The sequence below is a fragment of the Vulpes lagopus genome, chromosome 3 (genome assembly GCF_018345385.1).
Source record: "Vulpes lagopus strain Blue_001 chromosome 3, ASM1834538v1, whole genome shotgun sequence".
Lineage (NCBI taxonomy): Eukaryota > Metazoa > Chordata > Mammalia > Carnivora > Canidae > Vulpes > Vulpes lagopus.
The window spans coordinates 91,418,560-91,439,917 of NC_054826.1; the positions used below are offsets into that span (position 1 = coordinate 91,418,560).

The 21,358-nt window shown below is 50.7% G+C and overlaps 1 protein-coding gene across 7 annotated transcripts in view; it reads right to left on the bottom strand.

Moving 5' to 3' along the window:
- Positions 1–21,358, bottom strand: part of AUTS2 (activator of transcription and developmental regulator AUTS2) — a 1,147,829-nt gene that overhangs the window by 72,641 nt on the left and 1,053,830 nt on the right. For 6 of the 7 annotated variants that reach the window (XM_041749190.1, XM_041749188.1, XM_041749189.1 and 3 more), the window contains one exon: positions 12,021–12,072. In XM_041749190.1, coding sequence (XP_041605124.1) covers positions 12,021–12,072 — 52 coding nt within the window. Of the gene's footprint in view, positions 1–2,647; positions 3,299–12,020; positions 12,073–21,358 lie in introns of those variants that run through there. The other variant, XM_041749193.1, reaches the window with a different exon arrangement.

Genomic DNA, 21,358 nt, shown 5'->3' on the forward strand with positions numbered 1-21,358 from the left:
CATTGTATCAAGAGAAGTTTCCCTTTATATATACTACAGCCCTAACTGTGAGCCCGACTTCCGCCAGCCACCCTGCACACGGGGTGGCCTGTTCCCCAGGCCAGAGGGTAAGGCTGCAAATCCACGGCACAAGCACAAGTGAGTCAAGTGGCAGTAGGTCCATGGTGTTACTCTCAACAGACCTGGTGCCTCTGATGTTAAAGATAAACAAACAAACAAACAAAAACCACCCACGAAGGAAGAGACCTATTCCCTGGTCAATAAGAGTATGGATTTCCCCGAGTAATTCTGTGGATCATCTTGAGCAGTTACCAAAGCCTACTGGCCAAGGATCACCTGCAGGCTTGTTCAAAACAGACCACGGGGCCATGTGCCCTGTAGTTTCCAGTTCTGCAGGAGACTGTGCATCTCTAACCACTACCCCAGGGGCGCTGACAAAGCTGGTCCAGGGACCACACTTTGAGAACCGTTCATCTAGACCCGGTGCTGTACCTGAGCTCCACCCAATCCACTCTCTCTTTAGTGAATTCCTCATCAGCAGACTCTGCCTTTCCATATTCTGTAATAAAGTCAGTCCCAGGTCCGAAAGCCCAATGCATGACACAACGAGAAAACGAGGACGGTGTGGAGTAGGACTGCCAACATTCTTTAAGGGAGATCTTTAACCACGCGGGGCTGGGCACTGCACTGGCAGCATGACCTTGGAGCTGTCTGTCCTTAAAGGGTTGAGACTGTTCCTGCCACCCTTTCTCAGATGAGTTCCAGAGGAATCACAGGGAAGACCTGAGTCTGCGTGTGTGTGTGTTTGTGTGTGTGAGGCCAGCATTCACCACAAATGCCAACGGTCACCAGTGCTTGAGAATCTTGTCTCCATGGTCCAGCCTCGCCTGCCCTCCAAACACAGCTGCTGGCCTGCCTCCCACCCTCCCCCGTTGCGGGATGTCAGTTGTTCACCTGCATGGAAATGACAGCTGCTTGTCACGGTCTACATGAGAGGGCCTCACTGGCAGCAGTAACTAGCATGCCATTTCCAAAGCTGTCATTCTCCGGTGTCAGCACGCGCCACCGTTCAAAGATCTGCTCTGACATGAAGCAGGCAGCGCGGGAGAGTCACCGAGGCGGACTCCCCTGTGCGCCCGCGCCCGTGGCAGCTGCTCGGCGCCCAGCGTTTGTTTCACCCAATTATTTGTTTGTCACTTGGAAGCCCAGGATGTCGAGCAGGTATTGTGGAGGTATTTTTGGCCTGATGCACAGGCAGAAAGCATAATGAGGCCCTCAGGTGAAGGTCTATTTTGTCAGTTAGGTGCCGGGATGATATGCAGCTGAGAAGCCGGAGCAGCAATTAGGATATTTGAATAAGATAAGATACATGGCAGGATGCTGAGAAGGCTCAGAAAGTCGGCCTCAACTTTTAAAATGCCAGAAAACCCTTAGAGTAGGCAGTTTTCAAGTTTGTCCTGGAGCTAATACAGAAAGAGGAGGCGTCAGAGCTGTCTTCCCTCCAGCCAGAGGCCCCGGAGAAGGCAAGCGGCTGAAACCAGGCGCCAGCCCGACCAGTGGTGCGATCTGGAGGGTGAGGCCCCGACGGCACCGGAAGGGGGGGCAGGGAGACGAGGATTCGGGCAAAGGTCAGCTCCCCATGGTCAGCGAGGCCAAAGGGGCAACGGGCAGCCAGCCCCTGACCAGCCATCCCCCGGCCGCCTGTTTAAGTCAGGAGTGCCTCCTTCCTGTGGGACGAGAGGACAAATTGATTTGATGTCTAACATCTTGGGAAGGGGCCATTCTCCAGGGCGATGTGGCCCTATGGCCGGCTGCAAAAACCGAAACCACAAAATTTAGTTTAGAATTGAACATTTGACCAGAGCCCACAGCAGCTGTGTCTGTAAGACCCTCAGTGGTCACTGCTGACATTCTCCCTTTGTATAGTTATCAGTCTCCCACCATGAGGGAGGCAGCCTCGACAAACCTAACCCCCCTAAGTGCTACATGACGGATCTGGTAACAAGAAAATTCACCTGTTCACAAGGTTAGGGCAAATCAAGCTAAAATCCAGCCAACAGCCAAGTGTGGTCACTGAACAAATGAAGTCAATGTTATCATCACCTTCTAGCAAAAGAGAAGCAGAAGGTCAGATTGCTTCAGTCTAGAAGGCCGAGATTAACTTTTGGGGAAGCAGAGCTCTGATGAACTGCTTAGTGTGCCAGAGTCTGCCGACAGCTGAAGACAAAGGGCAAGGTGGTGACATTCCCTCTATGATCCAGAATGGGCCATCCAAGGTCCATACGAGCCCCTTTGCAATTCCTGTTTGTGAAATGAGTCACTCCTGGAAAGAGAAGCTGCCTGGCAGCTTGGCCCCGGCCCCTCCTCTCATCTACCTGCAAGGATCCCGGGAAATGGCCAGCCATCCCCCTTGAGAAGTCAAGTACAAAGGATCCTGGCACCTAAGTCCTTTATATGAACACTTACTGAAGCAGATGAAACACCCCTTGTTATGCCACTCGAGATGCAGACCAGCAGACTCTGTTGGCATTTTCCTTCTGGAAGGGAAGCCCTAACAGCCAGTATCTGAACTGCAGGAAGCGCAGCTCACCCTCACCCATTGTTGTCCTCCTCACTGTCTCCCAACTCAGCTTCAACCCTCTCTTACCTGAGTTCTTTCCCAGAGACAGACTCCCCTGGACAGGAGAGAGGTTTACTCTGCCCCGTTCCTGCTCACAGGTTGGGGGCTGAATCCACCAGGCACTGCTCCTTTCAAGTGCGAGTGTCCACGATCTCATTCACAGCTATCTGGGGGAAACGTATGCTCTTCACACAAACTTTCGGCTCTGAAAAGATCTAGAATGCTCCGAAGCAAACTTTGGCCTTTAGACTAGAAGGGATCTTGGAGTCTGTCCAACTTTCTCATGTTACCAACGAGAAAACCAAGTCAGAGGGTTAGAGGTAGCCAGGCTCCCACTCGAGGCTGGTTCTTTGTGACTCTAGAACCCCTCTGCAGCATGTTAACATGGCAAAGATTTAAACCAGCAGAATCTAAATGAAAAAATGTGAGGGAAATAGGGCTCTAATGACAGGCAAGATCCAGAACTTCACAATGCTCCCCCAAATCTTTGCAATGGCTTAACGAATTTAACAGGATCCATTTTTAAAATGGGATACTCAAAGGGGTAGGTTTCAGCTATACCGTCCGCCAACCAACCTGTACTCTCCCCGAAAGGGTGACACCTTCTGTAGCCTACGAGGGCTGCTGTTCCTGCTTTGCTGACCCTTCAAGGCTCATCTTAGATTGGCTTTTCCTCCTAAGACAGTCTTATGGTTGTTTTTTTTTTTTCCTCTCTAAATTAGTTTAGTGGCTTCTTTCCAATTAGGCCATTTAAAAAGTCTCTTTTGGAATTGTAAAGTAGGTTTAAACTTCCTGTTGGGGCCGTAGGTGTCACGAGACCCGCTCGCTGCTCCATCCCTGGGCCTGTTGCAGGCCAGCGCGCTCCGCTCGCTCCGTAACCACAGTTGAATGAAAGAGCTATTTTCAATATGGCTCCCACTCTCAGCCGGCTGAAGGAATCAACATTGACGTCATTCACTTACCGGCTGACAAATCTGATTTCCGGAGAGGGCTCCTTGTCAAACCGAGTTTATGGTTAAAGTTCATGAATCAAGAAGGCTTGGGAGATGAGCCCAAAAGGTCTAGCAGAGGACAGTCAACACTTGGAAAATCACAGATGGATAGAAAACGAGAGGGATGACGTGGCTGGGCTTTCCGCGAGAGGAGCTTTACTATGGAAAAGCCTTTCCTGGCCATAAACAGATAATGAGAACATGATGTAATCTTGGCTAAAATTAGGTTTTAGTGTTACTCTGCTGAGAGATGTGAAAGGTGATAGATAAGAGGGGGAAAATGTTTTCCAAGTGGCTTTTAAAGGCATCCAAATATAACCGCCTCCCACATCAGTCTATTAACAGGCACACTTGAGACATTTCCCTCTTCAAAAGGACTCTTGGAAAAAGCAATGATGTGCTCTCAACCTCCTCCTTTATAAGACAAGGTTTACGAGGGTCAGAGAAGATTTGAGCGCCCACAGAACACTCCTCCTTATTAACAGGCCCCTCCCGCCTCAGCACAGAGTTGGGCCCCGCGCTTGTCATCGGTTGCTAGGGAAATGCCCCTGCTTGAAAATCCTAAGTTACTTCTAATAAAATCTGGCTAAAAGTAAAGATCAGTGCATGCAGAGGCATGGAGAGCAGAAATACGGAGGAATATGGTCTTAATCTAGGGGAGGGAACCAGAGGTGCCTGTCTGGTGCCCGCACCAGACGACAAGGTGTGCCTGGGTGCTGACATAGTGGGGGGGGGCCCCCTGGGCCCCCAAGAAAGCCTGGGTGAGCCCCTCCCCCACCCAGGGCAGGGTCCAGGGGACATCAGCTCCCTGGAGACAGTGAGGAGGAGAAAGCCCTGGGGACTTGCACTGGCCAGAGAGGTCAGAAGCGTCACACACCCCCTGCAAGCTGAAACTCTGGGAGGCACTCTGTGGTTCTGCTCTACTCTTCTCCTTCAACCAAGATTCCTAGCCACTGGTACGACGGGGGCTGCCGATTTGGCCCAGGGCCCCAGAATAAAGACAAGGCAGACCGCAGCTGATAGTTAATCTCGTAAGCCCCCACAGCATGATGTGCAAAAGCAGATGAACGGAGACCCTATTAATTGAGGCAGAAGACCTCCCTCAAGAACCAACCAGGATGGTCCACTATTTGTTGTGTTGCTGCACACTGCTACGAGGGTCACAACAAAAAGGCACCTGAGACACGGTGGCTCTCCATCCTAAGCTATACCACACAGAATATTTATTTTTCAATTCTTGGAGTCAGTTCAGGCTGAGAGGTTTGCTTGAATGGGAAAATTCTGCTGGTAACGCCCATGGGGACTGGACAGAGAGCCCCACGAAAGACTGGATCCTTCCACACCTATCCACAGGCTTCAGGAGTTAGTAAGAAATCATTTCTGGGAGGGGAACCAGACGTATGGCCACTCATGGGCAGCTTTCCACTTGGAGGTAAAATGAAATCCCAAATGCCAATTTCCGGGCCACCTTACATAATCAGGCCTTGGAACGCACTGTCCCAAGTAAGTCCAGGCAAGCTCGGCCAGTTGAGGGAAGTCCAGTCTGTGGGGTGGGGGTGGGGAGCAGGGGAGAGGTGCAGACCTCTGAGTCAAGACCAGAATGTCTTTGGTGGCTTCACAAGTGGGTCTGCAGTTGGGAGCCCTCTCCACTTTTTTGAAGCAGAGGCCAGGCGAGTACGTGAAACACTCTGATGCCTGCCCAAGCTAAATCAAAGACAGCTGAGCGCGAGTTCAGGCACCATGAAATTAATAACATCACTGTTGTACACGCTCACCATAGGCTCAGGGATAAACCTGTAAAAATCCGAAATGCACGGAGGAGATTACTTGAGTGGGAATCAATCATTTTTCCACCGAAATTTCTGACATATCCTTAGACGGTATATTCGCTGGATTCATAATTCACCGAAGTGGCTTCCTGAGCCCAAGCATTGCTGGGCTTTCTGAGTAATTGAGACAAATTCTGTTTGTTAAATAAATTCCAGGCCAGAGCATATTTGACTTATGCACAGGAAAGGAAAGAATTCTTATGTAAGCTGCAAAACAATAGCGTTTTATCTTATCTGCGGAACTTATTGCCGCTTGCCTGTGTGTGTTTTACTGCCAAAATAAAATAAATTGAATCAGCTCACACATGATAACATGCTCTTTCCTAACTCATACTAATTGCTTGGCTAATTGATGTTTGTTGAACTTTCTCCATTTCATTGAGTGATTAGGTACAAAGCTAACAGTTGACATCTGTAGGCGCTTAACTGGCGTCTGTAATTACTGTTAATGTTAAATAATTGTTAGTTAATTGGAGTGGTAACTGACTGAATAGAATCCAGATTGTGAGGCAAAAAGAAACCTAGTTAAATAAACATACATTTTCAGAGAAAACAACATTTTTCTGCAGTTGTCAGAAACTAGAAATAATCCAGAGGCCATGGGATGGCCACGGGCCTCCTGTGTGCAGGAAACCCTGCAGGCCCGGAGCTGACCCTCTACTTGACAGTGTTGCTAGTGATGAGGCCCTTTGTCAGAGGACTGCTCTCCTTGAAGACTCCAGGACTGACGTGATGTTTTCTACCCCAACAGTTTACTATGAGTGTGTTTTACTTTCTGAGGCAACCAAATACTAGAGTGTTGGCTAAACAAGACACTAAATATGAACGGACCGAGGGAGGGGCTGGTCAGCATTCAAGCTTTTTTTGGCTAAAACTGCCAAGTATGGAGAAAGTTCTTTCAGAGAGCCACGCCATCAACTCGATAAAAGTCAGCAAAGAGGTTTTTAATGGGCCAGAAAAGGTAAACAGGATGGAGTTTGATCCCCTGACTGAAAGGAAGGGATCTGTTGCAATCTGCTCCAGCTCCCAGGGGTGCTTGGGATCCAAGGATCTGGCCTACTACTATTCATCTGGAAGAGTGGCCTCACTCTCAACGTTCTCCAAAGTTGTCTAAGAACACCCTCGGGACCAATGTGCATGCTCAGAAATATCTTCCACCCCTTCCCTCAAATTCCAGGAACAGGATCTAGGATTTACCTAGGATTTCCCCACCATCGTCATCCACACACCAGGTCAGGGGGGGAAGACCAGAAACAGGTAATGGAAAGATACCCAGAGGGAAATACCTTCCCTACATCGTTGAATATTTTTAGACCCTTACTGGTTGGTTTCCCACTAACTGGAGAAGGCATCGGTCTCTAAGAATACTCAAGGAATAATTCTATACAACAAATTCTGTAATGCAAGAGTCTGGCTTCTATAGGAAGGTCAATTTCCATAACAAAAGGAGCTGATTGCATGCTATTTGCAGTGTAGGTTAGGAGGAGGACCCCAACTACTCATAACTCCTTTGTCTGAATCAAGCACCAATTACCCTTCAATAGTATTTAATTTTCCACACATCAGACATCTCTATATCCTAAAGACCCAAGAAATTGCTCTGAAACAGTACAAAGATGGTCCAGAGAAAGAAAACGGAAAAAGTGAGTCTTTCCCTTATCTAGGATTTAAGACATTACATAAAAATGCAACTAATTCACTGAGGCTAAAATTGCCTCAGTTTACCCTCCTGCACACATGAAACATCCTTTTTATCATGTCCTCCTTACAACTGAACCCAAGACTCCAGGAGGAATTATAAGATGGTCTCCAGATGTTCATTATAACTGGGTTTCAAACTCCCAATTTTTTTCTTTTCAAAGAAATCTATTCCATGGTCAACTGTATTGTTTTTGCTCAAAAAAGAAAGCACGGGATTATTTTAGGGAATGGGTTTTTCATCAGAGCCAATGGTGGCCCTGCCGGTAGGTAATATAACTCTAACCTTTTTTTGTCAAATCAAAGAATTCCCCTTTTATGTCTAAATATACTGAATAAGGGGAGATCGTCACTATTAAAGAATGTATTAGGCACCCAATTACTAAGGCCTCACCACATCAAGCAGAGTCTCTAGTAACTTTTTTATTTCATCGTCTCAAATCTCCACCAGTTTTGTTTTTTTCTTTAAAGGCAGGTTTTCTTTCTATGCTGCTGATAAAACCATACTATCAAAAATACGCAAAGGCCCCACTAACTTCAAGGCTCCAACCTCATCCGGGTCCCACAGAAACCCTCAATGCAAAATTGCCCCCAAGAACAGTCTGTGTGTCCACTACTCTGGAAGGGCCCAGAAAAGGAACACGGGGTCTGGTCAGAGATCAAAGTGGTCCCACTGTTCCATCTGGCGCTCATCACAGTGGGGTCTCATCCGCCAGAATTCCCTATGGCTGACCTGGGGTCAGGAGTAGGCTCCCAGAGGAGGGTGGGTGGGTCCAACTTTGACATTCACATTTTGGTAGACCCTGGGTGCTCATCCCACCTGGATTATTCTCCAGTCTAGCACTTCAAAGAAATCCATTAGGCAGGGTGCAGCTCTCTAACAGGTGTGTGTGTGGGGGGGGGGGGGGGGGCTGGGGAGGGGCTTCCCCTGGAGGGTCCAAAACTACAAAGGGAGACAAAGGAGAGAAGAGGTTAGAAGGTCATGGGGTGAAATACACCTCATGCCACGTCTCACGTGCTCTAACTGCCTTGGTCACAAGCTAGATCCTGAAAAAGAGGGCACCAGGACAAGAATGGGCAGCAACTCCAGGCTTTCTCTCTTCCCCTAACCGGGAACATGGACTTACACCAGGGCTGGTGTCCCATAAACAGAGGGCTCCAGAGAACACCTGACTCCCAGACGAGCCTTCCCTTCCTCGCTTCTTTCCTCCTCAGGCAGCGCTGCTTGGGAGCACTTCAGAGTTTGAAGGAGATTAACCATCTTGGCTAGATGGTCATGTACTTATTTTCTGCCTTCTTGCCTATATGGCAAAGTGGCAAAACCATTGAGGAGGAGGACCCAGAGGGGGTAAGGAAGGGTACTAGATACTGGCTGGAGATCCCAGATTAACCGCGGAGCTCCTTTTAAGGATAAACAGTCCAGAATTGGGGGTATGAATCCTGTTGCTCCTCTAGCAGTTCAACCAACTAAATACAGACGAGAAAGTTAGTCAGTCTCTCTCTCTGTGTGTGTGTGTGTGTGTGTGTGTGTGTGTGTGTGTCTGCCTCCCTGGGAAAATTAATTTTTTCTTTGGCAGATGGTTGAGTCACAAAGACAGAAGGATTCATAAAATTCACATGAACATCCTGTAAACATTTAAACACATTAAGATTAAATAAGGCAACCATGACCTTGATTAAAGTTAAACTCTTCTCTTTTTCACGTCTACAAGCCTACAACCTGCCTTTCAAGGCTCACCTCCCCACCTCTTCTGACATGGTCAGCTCACTGGGCATGCGGTGTGGACGTGCAACTGTCTGCCTATTTTGCTTTACGGTGGGAAATTAAAGGCATCACAAGGAAGCAAGGACTCAGATCACCTGAACACGAGAACATTACTAGTTCTCTATTAAACTGGTCAGACTCCACAGTATAAGAAAAGTCAAAATAAGAATCCACAGGCAGAAGTGCCCCGTACCCACTGTTTTGGTCTCCTCTGGCCTGCCCCACCACCCCCCAACCCCCTTCCCCAACTACTTGTTTTATAGAACCCCACCAGAGACTAGGAGGTTTGGCGACACTGAGAATTCTCACCTGACAGGCTAAATGGCTTACTGAAGCTCACCAAGAGATTGACAGGACTTGAGCCCTGGTCCCCAGGCTGCCCAGGCCCACATCAAAGCCGCGCACCACCCCCCCACCCCCCTCTGCCAGCCCCCACTACAATCAGCTTGTGAGATTAGCACTGCCCTCCCACGGTGAGATTTTATGGACCAAATCTGCCCATCACCAGGCTCAGCAGCACAATCTCACCAGCATCCTACAGCCAAGCTTCTCTAAGGCCAGGACACCCGGGAGGGAGAGGTGATGTGTAAGCTTCACACATCTGAGGGTGGAGGCATACACGTGTCAGCTTCCCTGCACTCTTGTCAGGCTGTTCGATAAGCTGGAGCCTTGAAGATTTTGCCAGCAGTGTTTGCTACCTGGTATAAATTTGCCCTTTCTTACAACGCTTTTTCTTGCTCTTGGCTAAGAATACTGGACAGAGACGGGAGACCTGACTCACAGGCAGGCCGCTTTGCAGGGGAACTTGAACTTGACGTGCATGAAGCTGACAGTTCCTTGAAGGCCTTGTCAACCATCCATCCTGTAAACACTGTCACTACCCGGTGTAAAAACAGAGCAGAAACCACAAGCACACATCGAGACTCTGTGCACCTGTCTTGAAGCAATTATTGACATTATCACTATACAATGAATCGCTTTTGGAAGTTGTTTTCCTGATATTTAGCAGTCTGAATACTAATCCCCTTAACAAAACTGTCCCCATGCCTTCCCCCCTCAGGGGGGGCCCCCCTAATCTCCTTCTCTCCAGGGGAAGGGCGGGTGCTGGGGACCAGTCAGTCGACTTTGCCGCACCTGGATTTGCATTGATGCCTCTCTTGTCATTCATGTTACCAACAGGAATTAGCATAAGGCATTAAGGGAAACTGGAGGAGAAAAGAAAGGCCATTTTGATGGAAATAAGGGGCAAAGGAATAATCTGCCATCAACTAAAATGCTTATTTGTGTATGGTTTCCCAAGCAAAGCTTAGAAAAAGCCTATGTTGATTTTAGTGTACACAAAGAAACCTTAATCCTTTCAAGGCAACTAAATCACCCCCAGAAAAGCAGCTCAGAAGAAAGGCACCCTGTCAGGGGGATGACTATTCACAACCAAATAGATGCCACAAATCACACTCTGTAAGTAAACAAAAATAAGAATGTGGGAAATGTTTGATTGGGAGGGGAAGCGGGGGGGGGGGGGGGGGGGGGGGGGGGGGGGGGGTCGGGGCTGTGGGGTGGGACTCTCATCAATCACTCTTCAACCTCTCAGAAGAGAGCCTTTCAGCTCCGTGAGGGCAGCGAGGGGCTGAGCGCAGGTCCCAGGGCCAGCTCCCACTCCACGGCTGATCCCGGAGATGGGAAAGACATTCCAAAGCTTTGTAGAGCCACCAAGCAGAAGAAAGCCGGGCGGCTTGGGAGAAGGAATGTGTGGTCACTGAAATACCGAAGAAGACCTCCTTTTGGGGACCTGTCCTGCTTCGTCTCCTCCTCCTCCCCCTTCTCTCCTGCGGATCCACCAGTGCCTACCCCATTCTCGTTCCCCATCAAGATGAGCAATACACAATTAGGCATTTCTACATATGAGCACTGTATGCTATGAGCTGCATGCATCTTCTTTTATTGGGCTTTTAGCATTATGGATAACAAATTGATACAAACTTTCAGTCTATCAAAAAATATGATGAAATATAAAACTGGAATACTCCATTATGCAATAAAGAAGATAAAAATTCAATGTGACAATAATTCTGGGAGTAACAGCAATCCTACAAGCAGATACACCTCAAGGGAACTCTAAACATAATGTACTATTTAAAATTGCAGTTGGTTCAAATTCTAAAATAAGCCAGGAGTTCAAAACAACTGCACTTGGAAATGTATCTTACTAACCAGTTAGCAAAAATGCCAGCCAAGGCAAACTATAGGATGCCGAAGTGGTTTCAAAGGTCTTCACTTTAGGAAGGAAGGCCCAACTCTGTTCAAGCGCTACCAACCGTCTTCCACATAACAACAGAACAAGATTACCACAGAAAGCACACTCTAGTTAGCAATTACCATGCCAGCACCTCAATCAGGTTCTACAGTGAAGAGGAAAAGATCGAACAGTTTATGCAATTTATACCTTTCAAATTATACACCTTTGCATGGCCAGTGATTACAGACCCCCTCACATTTCATTGTTTCCAACAATACTGCTACAAATGAAAACTGCCCAGAAACCTATTGGCAATGATTTAAGGTAAGTTTTCCCTTAATGTACTGTTATATCATTAGCGTCTCTGAGTCCGTATCGCAGTTTGGAAGAAATTAATGGGATAGCACATATTTAAATTTTGCCCTCTTGCTCGTTTATTAACTTTCCAGAAAGCCCACAGCAGAGTAAGGCTTGGTTTATGACCATAATACTGTGCATACTAAACACCCACTGGTTATTAGAGTCTGCAGAACAAACCAGCTATTTATAGTCCTCTGACTGCTGGGTAGTTGATAAGTAACAATGAAGTTAAGGCATTTTGAGAACTATTATTCTCCATTACCGCTTCCCACGTTAAATTAAAGTCATAGAGATAGTAGCGATTTCTTCATCAAATCAATTTAAATATTCTTTGTGTTCTGTAAAAATAAACTGTTCTTTCACACAACACAGAAGCATACAGATTCTGTCTCAAGAGAAAACACAAAACATCAACAGAAAGAAACAGAGGAAGACCATTTGTTTCTTACTCTGAGTCCCCAGGCAATGACAATGAAACAAAAACCAAAACCAGTCACTGCTTAGAATTCAGGTGTCTTACCTTTGTTTACAATAACAGTATTGAAGAGTTTTTCAGAGCTGGCATCCGATGCCTGAAAAACAAGAGGGGGGAAAACGTTATTATGGTCATTGATATTGTCATCAACATCATCACTACCATGATTTTAAATCAATTCACAATTTTAGAAAAGCCTGGCAGGGGAAGCACCAATTTCCCCCGACCGTCCATAAGGTGGTGCTGTTTGACCACAGGAGAGAGACCTGCAGTGCAGCTCTGTGCTGGGGGAAAAATCTGATTTTAAAAACGTGTCCTTATTAGACATATTATCTGTGCAAAACATATTTCTATGAGATGATACACAAAGCAATTCAGCTCATTCACATAATGATTTTGCAATTTCATTGACAGATCATTATTTTGGAAATTTTTTTTTTTTGATATGTGCAGACATGCTATTTTTCAATTTTCTGTCACAAACCAGAAATGCCCGTTATTTAACGCTAAGCTTTTCCTCACTACAAAATGTTGACTAGCACTTCCAGAAATGAATTTAGAGATTCATCCGATGACCCCAAGATCCCTGTTCATTCTGGTAACCAGGATGACCTTGGTGTAGAGAACAGAAGAAGCAAACTGACCTGGCCCACCACCCCGCCACTATGCATGCCATCAGCATTATATCCTTTCCATTTTCCAGAAATCGTGTCTGCTAATTACAGTGGCTTGAGGAAAGTGAAATAAGCTTGTTTAAACAGCGAGAGGAAAGCCAATGTAAATTATATACTCATGTGCTGGAAAATAAACACAAAGTTCGTTTGAAGGAAATGCTGTAATGTTGCAGGAGCATGGAATGTTTCTAGAACTTCTAGAAAAATTAAACAAGTGAATTAAAAATCAGCATCCCCACTGTATGTAACCGAAGATGGAGCTGCATTTAAAGTTACAATGGCTATGTTGTTATCTATGCTGTTTTTGCCACACAACCCTTGTAAATCACTTGTCTTTCACACTCTATACATAGAGATACATGTTTTGACAAAGCCAAGTATAGAATGTTGAATAAATATAAAGCGAACTATAAGAAAGAGGGGGAGGGTATATCTGAAGTACAGCACATTCTGACTCTGGAGCTGGCTTTGGAGGACAAAGAGGATACTCAATTTAGCCTTTCTGTGCTATGTTGGCGAAAAAGAGGTATTCTTGTGTATATCTGGGGAACGTGTTCTAGTTCTCAATGCAGGCGATACAGAAAGACGTAAAATATTTTTATCACGAGTGGTTTTTTCCCTTTCTTTTCCTTCTAACCTTCCTATTGTAGGGATGGTTTGGGAAATTAACGGATCAAGGGAAAAAAAGGAATGGATGTGTAAAACAAGTGTTGGACTGCAGATATAGAAATGCATAAACAGTTTACAATAAATCCTCGATGGCTTTTTCTCAAGTTTTGCATGAATAAAAAATATGCCGAAGGCCTTCGTGACATCTTAAAGGTAATCACGTAGAACTGTGTGTTATAGCTTTCTGTGAAAATAAGCTGCCATAAAAAGTGTGGCGTGGAGATGGAAACAAGATATCCATTAAACAGATCAAGAAGATTGTTATAAAGGCAAAAATCACAGGAACAATGTCGTTATATTGTGATACCAAGTGAGGTTTCTAGGAATGTTTTTCCTGCTAAAAACTAACTCAGCAGAGTATTTTCACCATTCTTGAATGAAAATGCATCTCTCAGTTCCAACTGGAAGGGCTATGGTAAATTCATGCCTTAAAAAAATAAACTCCAGTTGATATATTTACAAGGGAAAAGAAAAAAGTCCATTAATGAAATCATTTAAAAAGTGAAACAGCCCCTGCAGATATGGGGATTGCTTATTAATAGGAGTCTAATTGGCCCAAAGAAACGGGAAAAACAAACGACTGCACCCCAAATGCAGAAAACACGGGGAAGGAAAGGAAATGGCTCCCGATTGAGTTTTTATTCGCACTTGGGCTGTGTGTGTGTGTGTGTGTGTGTGTGGAGGGGGAGAGAGAGAGAGAGAGATCGATCGATCAAATAGGACAGAGCTGCAGGTGGACAGGCCCTTTGGTTGTCTGAGGCACCTCCTTAGGGCGGCCGCCTTTGTTGGCTCCAATGGGCTCCAGCACACATCCTGCTCTGGAGAAGGCGGCGAAGGGACCTTCTCCCTGAAGCGGGCTCGGAGGGTGTGATCATCACGGTGCCAGCCAGTAAGTTATTAAGGGAGTAAGCGTGACCGGGTGTTCCGAGAGGCTTAGGGGCTGCCTTCTAATAAAAGCTTTCTGAGCCCTTTAATTTTCTGAAACACGCCACAGAGCCTGAAACGCTGCCTCATGACTGGGGAAGGGGCCCTCTCAAGGAGGCCTCGGCGGAAAAACACCCCAAAGAAAATGACTGCAATGGGACTTTGGCTGATAGCACGGGGACTCTGGATCCCTCCTTTCTCCTGCTCAGGTGGTCGGAACTAAGGCGGCCCGCGGTCCTGGGAAGTCAGACAAGAGCTGCCCGGTCAAAGTCTACCTTGGAAACTACAAGAAAATTCTCTACATTTCCTCCATGAACTTTCCAAATTCTACTTCCGCCTTTCAAGCATTGGTGCAAATTATTTCGCTCCTTGGGTCTTCCTCTTTAGGACATTTTCTTCTTCGAGGCTTTTAGGGAAACAGTCTGCAGTTGCTCGCATTATTTTCCTGGCTGATTTTTTTTACTTTTCTTTCTTTTTCACTGAGAACGTCTAATGGAAACGTGGTGAGCGAGAGTTGGCAGAAGTGCGGCTCTCCCCTCCGCCTGCCAGCACCGGGCACCCTACAGGCCGAGGGCCTCGGCCCACCCCCTTGGTTGCATCCCCTGGCTCGGTTCTGGAGGGTGAGGGCGGGAGGGGCTGCATCCGAGAGCGTAGAGGACACAAAGCTCTCTCCCGGCTGCTCTGGGGGGGGGTCTAGTCGACTCGGCCTCGATACTAAAAAATCACCAGGGCCGTAGTTGAGGTTCAGAGAAAACTTAGTGAGTCAAACGGATCGGCGGGAAGGGACGACCGGCGAGGACGAGGCGGCGGGCGCGGGCGCGGGCGGGAGCGACGCGGCGGCTCGGGGCCGGGGCCGGGGCCGCCTCCAGGCCCGCGCCGCCGCCCCCGGGGAGCCCTCCGCGCCCGCGCCCTCGGGGCCGGGACCTCCCGGCGAGAAACCAGCAGCCTCGGGGAGCTTGAGCGCGAGTCCCTCGGCCGCCGCCCCGCACCGCGTCCGGACCTCCGCGACCGCGCGGCCGGGACCCGACCCCCCGGGCAGCGCCTCGGCCTGCGGGGCGGGGGCGGGGGCGGGGGGCGGGGGCGGGGGGCGGACCGCGGACCCCGGCCCCGGCCCCCGGGCACCGCCGCGCCGCCGCTCCCGGCCCAGGCCGGCCCGCCGAGGGGAGTACAAAGGCGGGAGACCGGGCCGCGGAGGGGGGCGGGGGGGAGGGGGCGCGGGGAGGGGCGGGGGCCCGGCGAGCCAGACGCGAGGCGCCCGCCGCTGCCGCCCCCGCCCCCGGCCCCGCCGCCCCCGGCCCCGCCGCCCCCGGCCCCGCCGCCCCCGGCCCCGCCGCCGCAACAAAGACCCCGGCCCGGCCGCCTCCCTCCGAGCGCGGGCGGCCGGGGAGGGCCGCAGCCCCGGGGCATTACCTGGTCGCAAGGGGCTGAGCGGTCCCGGCGGCCCCAAGTTCATGGTCCGGCTCCGTGGCGGGGCTCACGACGGGGCGGCGGCGGCGACCGCGGCAGAAGCCGCCGAGCACGCGGAGGACCGCCCGCTCCGCCCGCGCCGCCCGCGCCGCCCGCAAGTCCGTCCGCGGCGCTCGCCGGGGTCCGCAGGCGCAGGCTCGGGCCAGGTCGGGGCAGCGGCGCTGGCGGGGGCCGGGGGCCTGCGGCGCGCACATCCAGCGGGGCCGGGCCGGGCCGGGGCGGGCCGGGGCGGGCCGGGGCGGGGGCGCACGGTCCGCGCCCGCCGCTGCCTCGGGGCCCTCCTGCGGCGCGCGGTCGGCCGGGCCCGGCGGCGACCCGAGCGGCGTCCCGGGCGGCCGGGGGCGGGCGAGGCGGGGAGCAGCGGCCGGAGCCGCGGCCGCGGCGCGCGGAGCTAAGAGCGAGGCGGCGGCGGCGGCGACAGGACAAAGGAGACCATGTGCGGAGGGAGGGAGGAGGGAGAGGGAGGAGGAGGAGGAGGAGGAGGAGGGCGCGCGGCGGCGGCGGCGGCTTCTCCCCGGCGGCCGCCCGGGGCTCCCCGACGCCGGTCCCGCCTCTCCAGCAGCGCCGCGGCCCGAGCGCTCCGCTCCCCCCGCCCCGCCCCGCCCCGCCCCCGCCCCGGGTCCCGCTCCGGGTCCCGCCCCGGGTCCCGCTCCCGCTCCCGGCCCCGCTCCCGGCCCCGCTGCCGGTCCCGCCGCCGCCGCCGCGCTGCAGGCAGGAGCTCCGGAGCCTGGACCCGCCGCCGACCTGGCCGGGCGCGGTGCCGGGGCCGCAGCGGCAGGGGCGCCGGGCGGGCTGCAGCGCGGACGGGGCGCCCGGGGCTGGCTGCGCTCCGGGCCGCGCTCCGCTCGCGGGCGCCTGCCTCTCCCCGGCTCCCAGCTCAGGTGAACTCCATCGGCGGCCGGCGCCGCGGGCTGCGGGCTGCGGGCTGCGGGCTGCGGGCTGGACGGCGGCAGGACGGGCCCCGGGCCCCGCGCCCCCTCGGCTCCCCGACTGCGCCGAGCGCGCCTCCTCCCGACGCTCGCGGCTCGCGGCTCGCGGCTCTCGGAGCGGGACTTCCTCGGCGCGCCCAGCCGCCCGCCGGGGCCGCCGCCCCGCCCCCGCCCGCGCGCCCCGCCCCGCCCCGCCCGCGCGCCCCGCCCCGCCCCTCGCCGCCCCTCCTCTCGGCCCCGGCGCCGGGTCGGCCCCGCGGGGGCGCAGTCCCCGGGCGCGCCCTCGACAGCCGCCGCGCGCCCCCGCCCCGCGCCCCCGCCCCCCGCGCCTCGGGCCCGGGTCCCCGCCGGCGGGAACCGCACGCTCCGCGCCCTCCCCGCGGCCGCCGCCTCCAGCACTGCGCCGCGGCCGGGAGACGCCGCCAGGCCCGCAGCCTGGGGTGGCACCGGCGCCGGCACCGGCAGGTCTGCGCGGAGAGCGGGCCCGCAGGCGCTGACGGATGCACACAGTAGGCGCCCAACACCCGGCAACGGGAAGTACGGCTGGGGATGAAGGGGCGGCGGTCGGAGGCCAGCTCGGGAACAGAACGGCCCCCATCGAGCCGCGCTCCCACCAAGACCGAAGGCCCCATGCAGTTTGTTGAGTCCCAGGGATGACGCCCCCGCCCCCTCCCTCTTCAAGTCCACGGACATTTGTGCACCTCACGACCGCAACACCCGAGCAGGCCGGCTCCCCGGGGCGTCTACCAAACGCGGGCAAGGGATGACGGCGATGCCCCGGCCTCGCTAAAGGGGCAGTAATTACTATCACTCCATTGTTTATCACCCAGAGCAGGATCTAGAAGGGAGGCTGTGGGGGGCTCACTGCGCACCAGCTTGGTGTTGGGCGGGTTCCCCTGTGCAACCCACTCCTGTCAGAGCACACTCAGCTCCCTCGGTCTAGCCTGGTAGCCCCTCTGCAGAACTGTGGCTTCCTCATTTGCTATCTCGACCCACAGAGGCCCTGAAAAGGTCCCAAGCCATACAACGGGGTGACGAGACCCTCTGCAATCTGGAGTTTTAATTCCACATCTGCAGCCTGGCAGGGTCCCTTTTTAGTGCACAGGAAAAGTTGCTGTGATCTTCCCGGCACAGGGAAAAGAAGAGGGCAAGCAAGTTCTAGATCATATCTGGGAAGGGTTCTAGGGCGGAGCAGGCCCATGGGTGGGGAGTGAGGGCAGCTAATGGTTCCTGATGTCCTTGCTGGCGCCGCCGCTGGTACCTGGAGTACAGCAGAGAAGGGAGGAAGGAATGGGCCTTGGGAGAGATGTTCATCACATACAAATGCCATGGAGACTGGCTTAAAGCAGTAATGTCCCTTCCTCAACTCTTTGAAGTTCAACATCCATCACAGTTTGATTTCACGGCACTCCCGAAAAACCTCTCTGGGGGAAACGGGGGGGGGGGGGGGGGGTACGTGCAGTATGGCCTAAGTGTTTTTCTTTAACCTCCATATATACGGAATTTTGGAAATAAAGAGGGTCTCTTCTCTCTCTAGCCTGACCCCCTCCCCAACTGGTAACACCATGTGGTGTTTCTAAACACATTTATTTTTTTTTTTAAAGACAGGTACTAGCCATTTTTCTCTACCTCTACCCCCAAAGAAGTCAGAAGAAAAGCTGCCTCAACCGAAGGCCTAAGTTTGGACTTGGATTTTCCAATTGCTTGGAAGATGTCACAAAACCCAGCTGAGGCCCTCAGGCTAGGGGCATTCATTTTCAAGCTGTTTCTGGAGTAAAAAGATAGCTCAAAGGCAAACATTAAATTTTCAAGAAAAGACATTAAAATGTTGTTTCTTTTGGAGCAATCAGAATGGGATGGTTTTCTTGTCTTGTTGCCCTAATAAAATCAATATTACAGGGAAGAGATTGCCAGAGCTCCTGCCAGGTCCCCCACAGGGTAAACGGAGATGCACAAAAGCGTGGGGAACTTAGCTGACCAACGAAAACAACCACTTAGCCCTTCCACAGTGCTTTTATCAGGCGGCCTTTCTGACACTTTACCATACCTTGCGTTAGATCGTCATCTCTGATCCTCAGCGATTAGATCTCAGAAAAGCCTGGGATAAATCTGCATGTGTCCCCATATTTTGATTATTTGTAATCGGGAGGAATATGGAAAGGCCAATTGTCAAGCCTCCAGAGAACCCACAGAAGCGGCCTCTGCACCCTATGTTCACATTCGGTCCCTTGGCGCCCGTCCGTGGCCCTTGCCCTGCCTGGCCACCACCATTGCTCAGCTGGTTCCCTTCCTAAGCCTCTCCCCAGACACAGGAACGAGTCCGTTCTGACTGGTTTCCAGGTTGTTCTATTCCTCCTTCTTTCTGGAAGGGCGAGAATAAGTGTCAACATTGGAAAGGAAGACAAACAAGACAGTGGGAGAAGTATGATGAAGAAAGAAGGAAAGGGCAGGAAAAAGAATAATCACTCTGGGTGGCTGGATCCCAGTCAGAGGCCTGACTTTCAAGAATCAAGATTCCTCACGTGGTGGTGGTGGTTGTTTCTCCTTAAGGAACTTAGCTTCCTTTTATTGTCATTTTCATCTAAAGGTGGCAGGAGGGGGGCGTCTGGGTGGCTCAGTCAGTGAGGTGTCTGACTCTTGGTTTTTGGCTTAGGTCCTAATCTCAGGGTGGTGGGGGGATCCAGCTCTGCATCAGGCTCCACGCTCAGTGCAAAGTCTGCTCGAGATTCTCTCCCCCTCTGCCCCTACCTTCAACTTGTGCACGTGCATGCTCTCTAAAATAAATAATCTTTAATTTAAACAAAAAGAGGTGGCAGGCGGTCACTATGCTATATTCAGAAGGTTTAACATACCAAGCCCTCATGGCCTCTTAATATCACCATCTGCCTGAACCAGATCTGAGGAGGGCAAGTCTTACAAGGTGGGTACGCTAATAGGACGCAGATAGCAAGAATATGGACTCGATGGTCTTCCAGCATTAGATCAATTATTTCAGAAACAAAGCCAAATTTTAATATATGATCAAAGACCTTAGCCAAGTTTATGATTTCCCAGCTAAATTTTAAAAACAAACACACACATAGCAAACCTGAGCTAAATTAAAATATGGAGTCCTCTTCCTCAAGTCTCAAAATATATCTGAAGATTTTTTTTTAAACTAATGGAAGTTCTTCTCTATCGATGTAAAATGGCAAAGTTTTAAAGCCTAAAATGTGATTTGATTCCCTTTGTTTCACAAATTACCAGGCCGAGATTAAACATTTTTTTGGTAAAAAATTTCTTATAAATTTTGACCTTCGGTGGAGCATCTTATATAGAAAAAGCTCGTTAATTTTGTGGTGTCCTCTCTCCTAAACATAATGAACTTCAGGCATTCCCTAACAGAACATGGGCTGGTGACTGGGCAGGTGGAGGGAATTTAAAGAAAGAGGAAGTCTTAACGAAAATGCTGCTATATTTTATTTATTTTTAATTTTTTAAAAGAAAACTCTATGCCCAATATGGGACTCAAACTCACAACCCCAAGATTGACAGTCATACACAACTACTGACTGAGCCCAGCCAGGTGTCCCTCGAGCTTCTGTATTTTAAATTACGTGGTAGAAGAAGACCATTAAAGAGGAGTGATGACATCTGATTCTGTTTTCAACTAGCCTTGGGAAAGATGTCACCCTACCTGATTTATTTCTGTGTCCCTAGGAGTTTGACCTTTTCAAAATCTAAAGCTCTTCAAGCTTTGGAAATACAAGTTTCTATCCATTCTTTGGGTGGAGTTGTTAAGAGCCAGTGTCTGGCTGACATCATGACCCTCTTGTTTCTGCGCCAGGAGACCTTAGGAAAATCTCTTCACTCTCCATGCCGTATTTTCTTCATCTGAGGCATGGGGGCAACAGTACCCATACCTCGAGGGTGGCAGTCAGTAATGACACCTGGCACTTAAGTAAGTGGCTTTATGTGTTGACTGTCATGATTGAGGATGGCACTCTTTTTTGATTACTGTAGAGGCCAACAAAACAAAAACATATTCTAGTATGGGTACAATGTCCACTCTACTGGTCATGCCCTCTACTGGATTCTTTCGATGTGAACCACCACCTGAACACTCAAAAATTACACCAGTCCCAGAAAGTGGGGACAGTGGTTTGCACCACCTGTATTAGGGAGCACCAATCACACAGGCTGTACTGCAAACAGTTCTTTCAGACGGGGTTGTACCAGGAGACTGGACAGCCTAGGTCACTAATAAGGCTGGTGGGATGGGAGCAATGTGGATCTCCTTGATAGATGGTAAAATCCAATCCTGACTCAAGCAAAATGCTGTAAGAGTTCACCAGGCTACAAGATGTAATCCATCTCCTAATGGTAAGAGCTTCAACTTCTTTGAACGTAAAATAGCATTCATCCCAATTATGTCATTTTGATGTGCTGAATTGTAATTTCTGACTTAAACAGGCTCATCTGTGACTATACGAGTGGTTTCTTACTGGTGCGGAGGCGTGTTTTGCTTTCTTTTATTCCTTTTCTTTGTGGGGGCTACCCACCACCTCAATGCGATTTTAAACTTGACCATCGAAGACTAGGTCTCGCACATCTTTATTCACGCCAGAGCATAGTAGCGGGATAAGGAACCTACAGGGGCCTGAGTGCTCAGCTCTTTGTTATCTGTTTGTCAGGATATAATACTAGCCTATTCCCCGTGATCTGCCTTCTTTCCGAACCA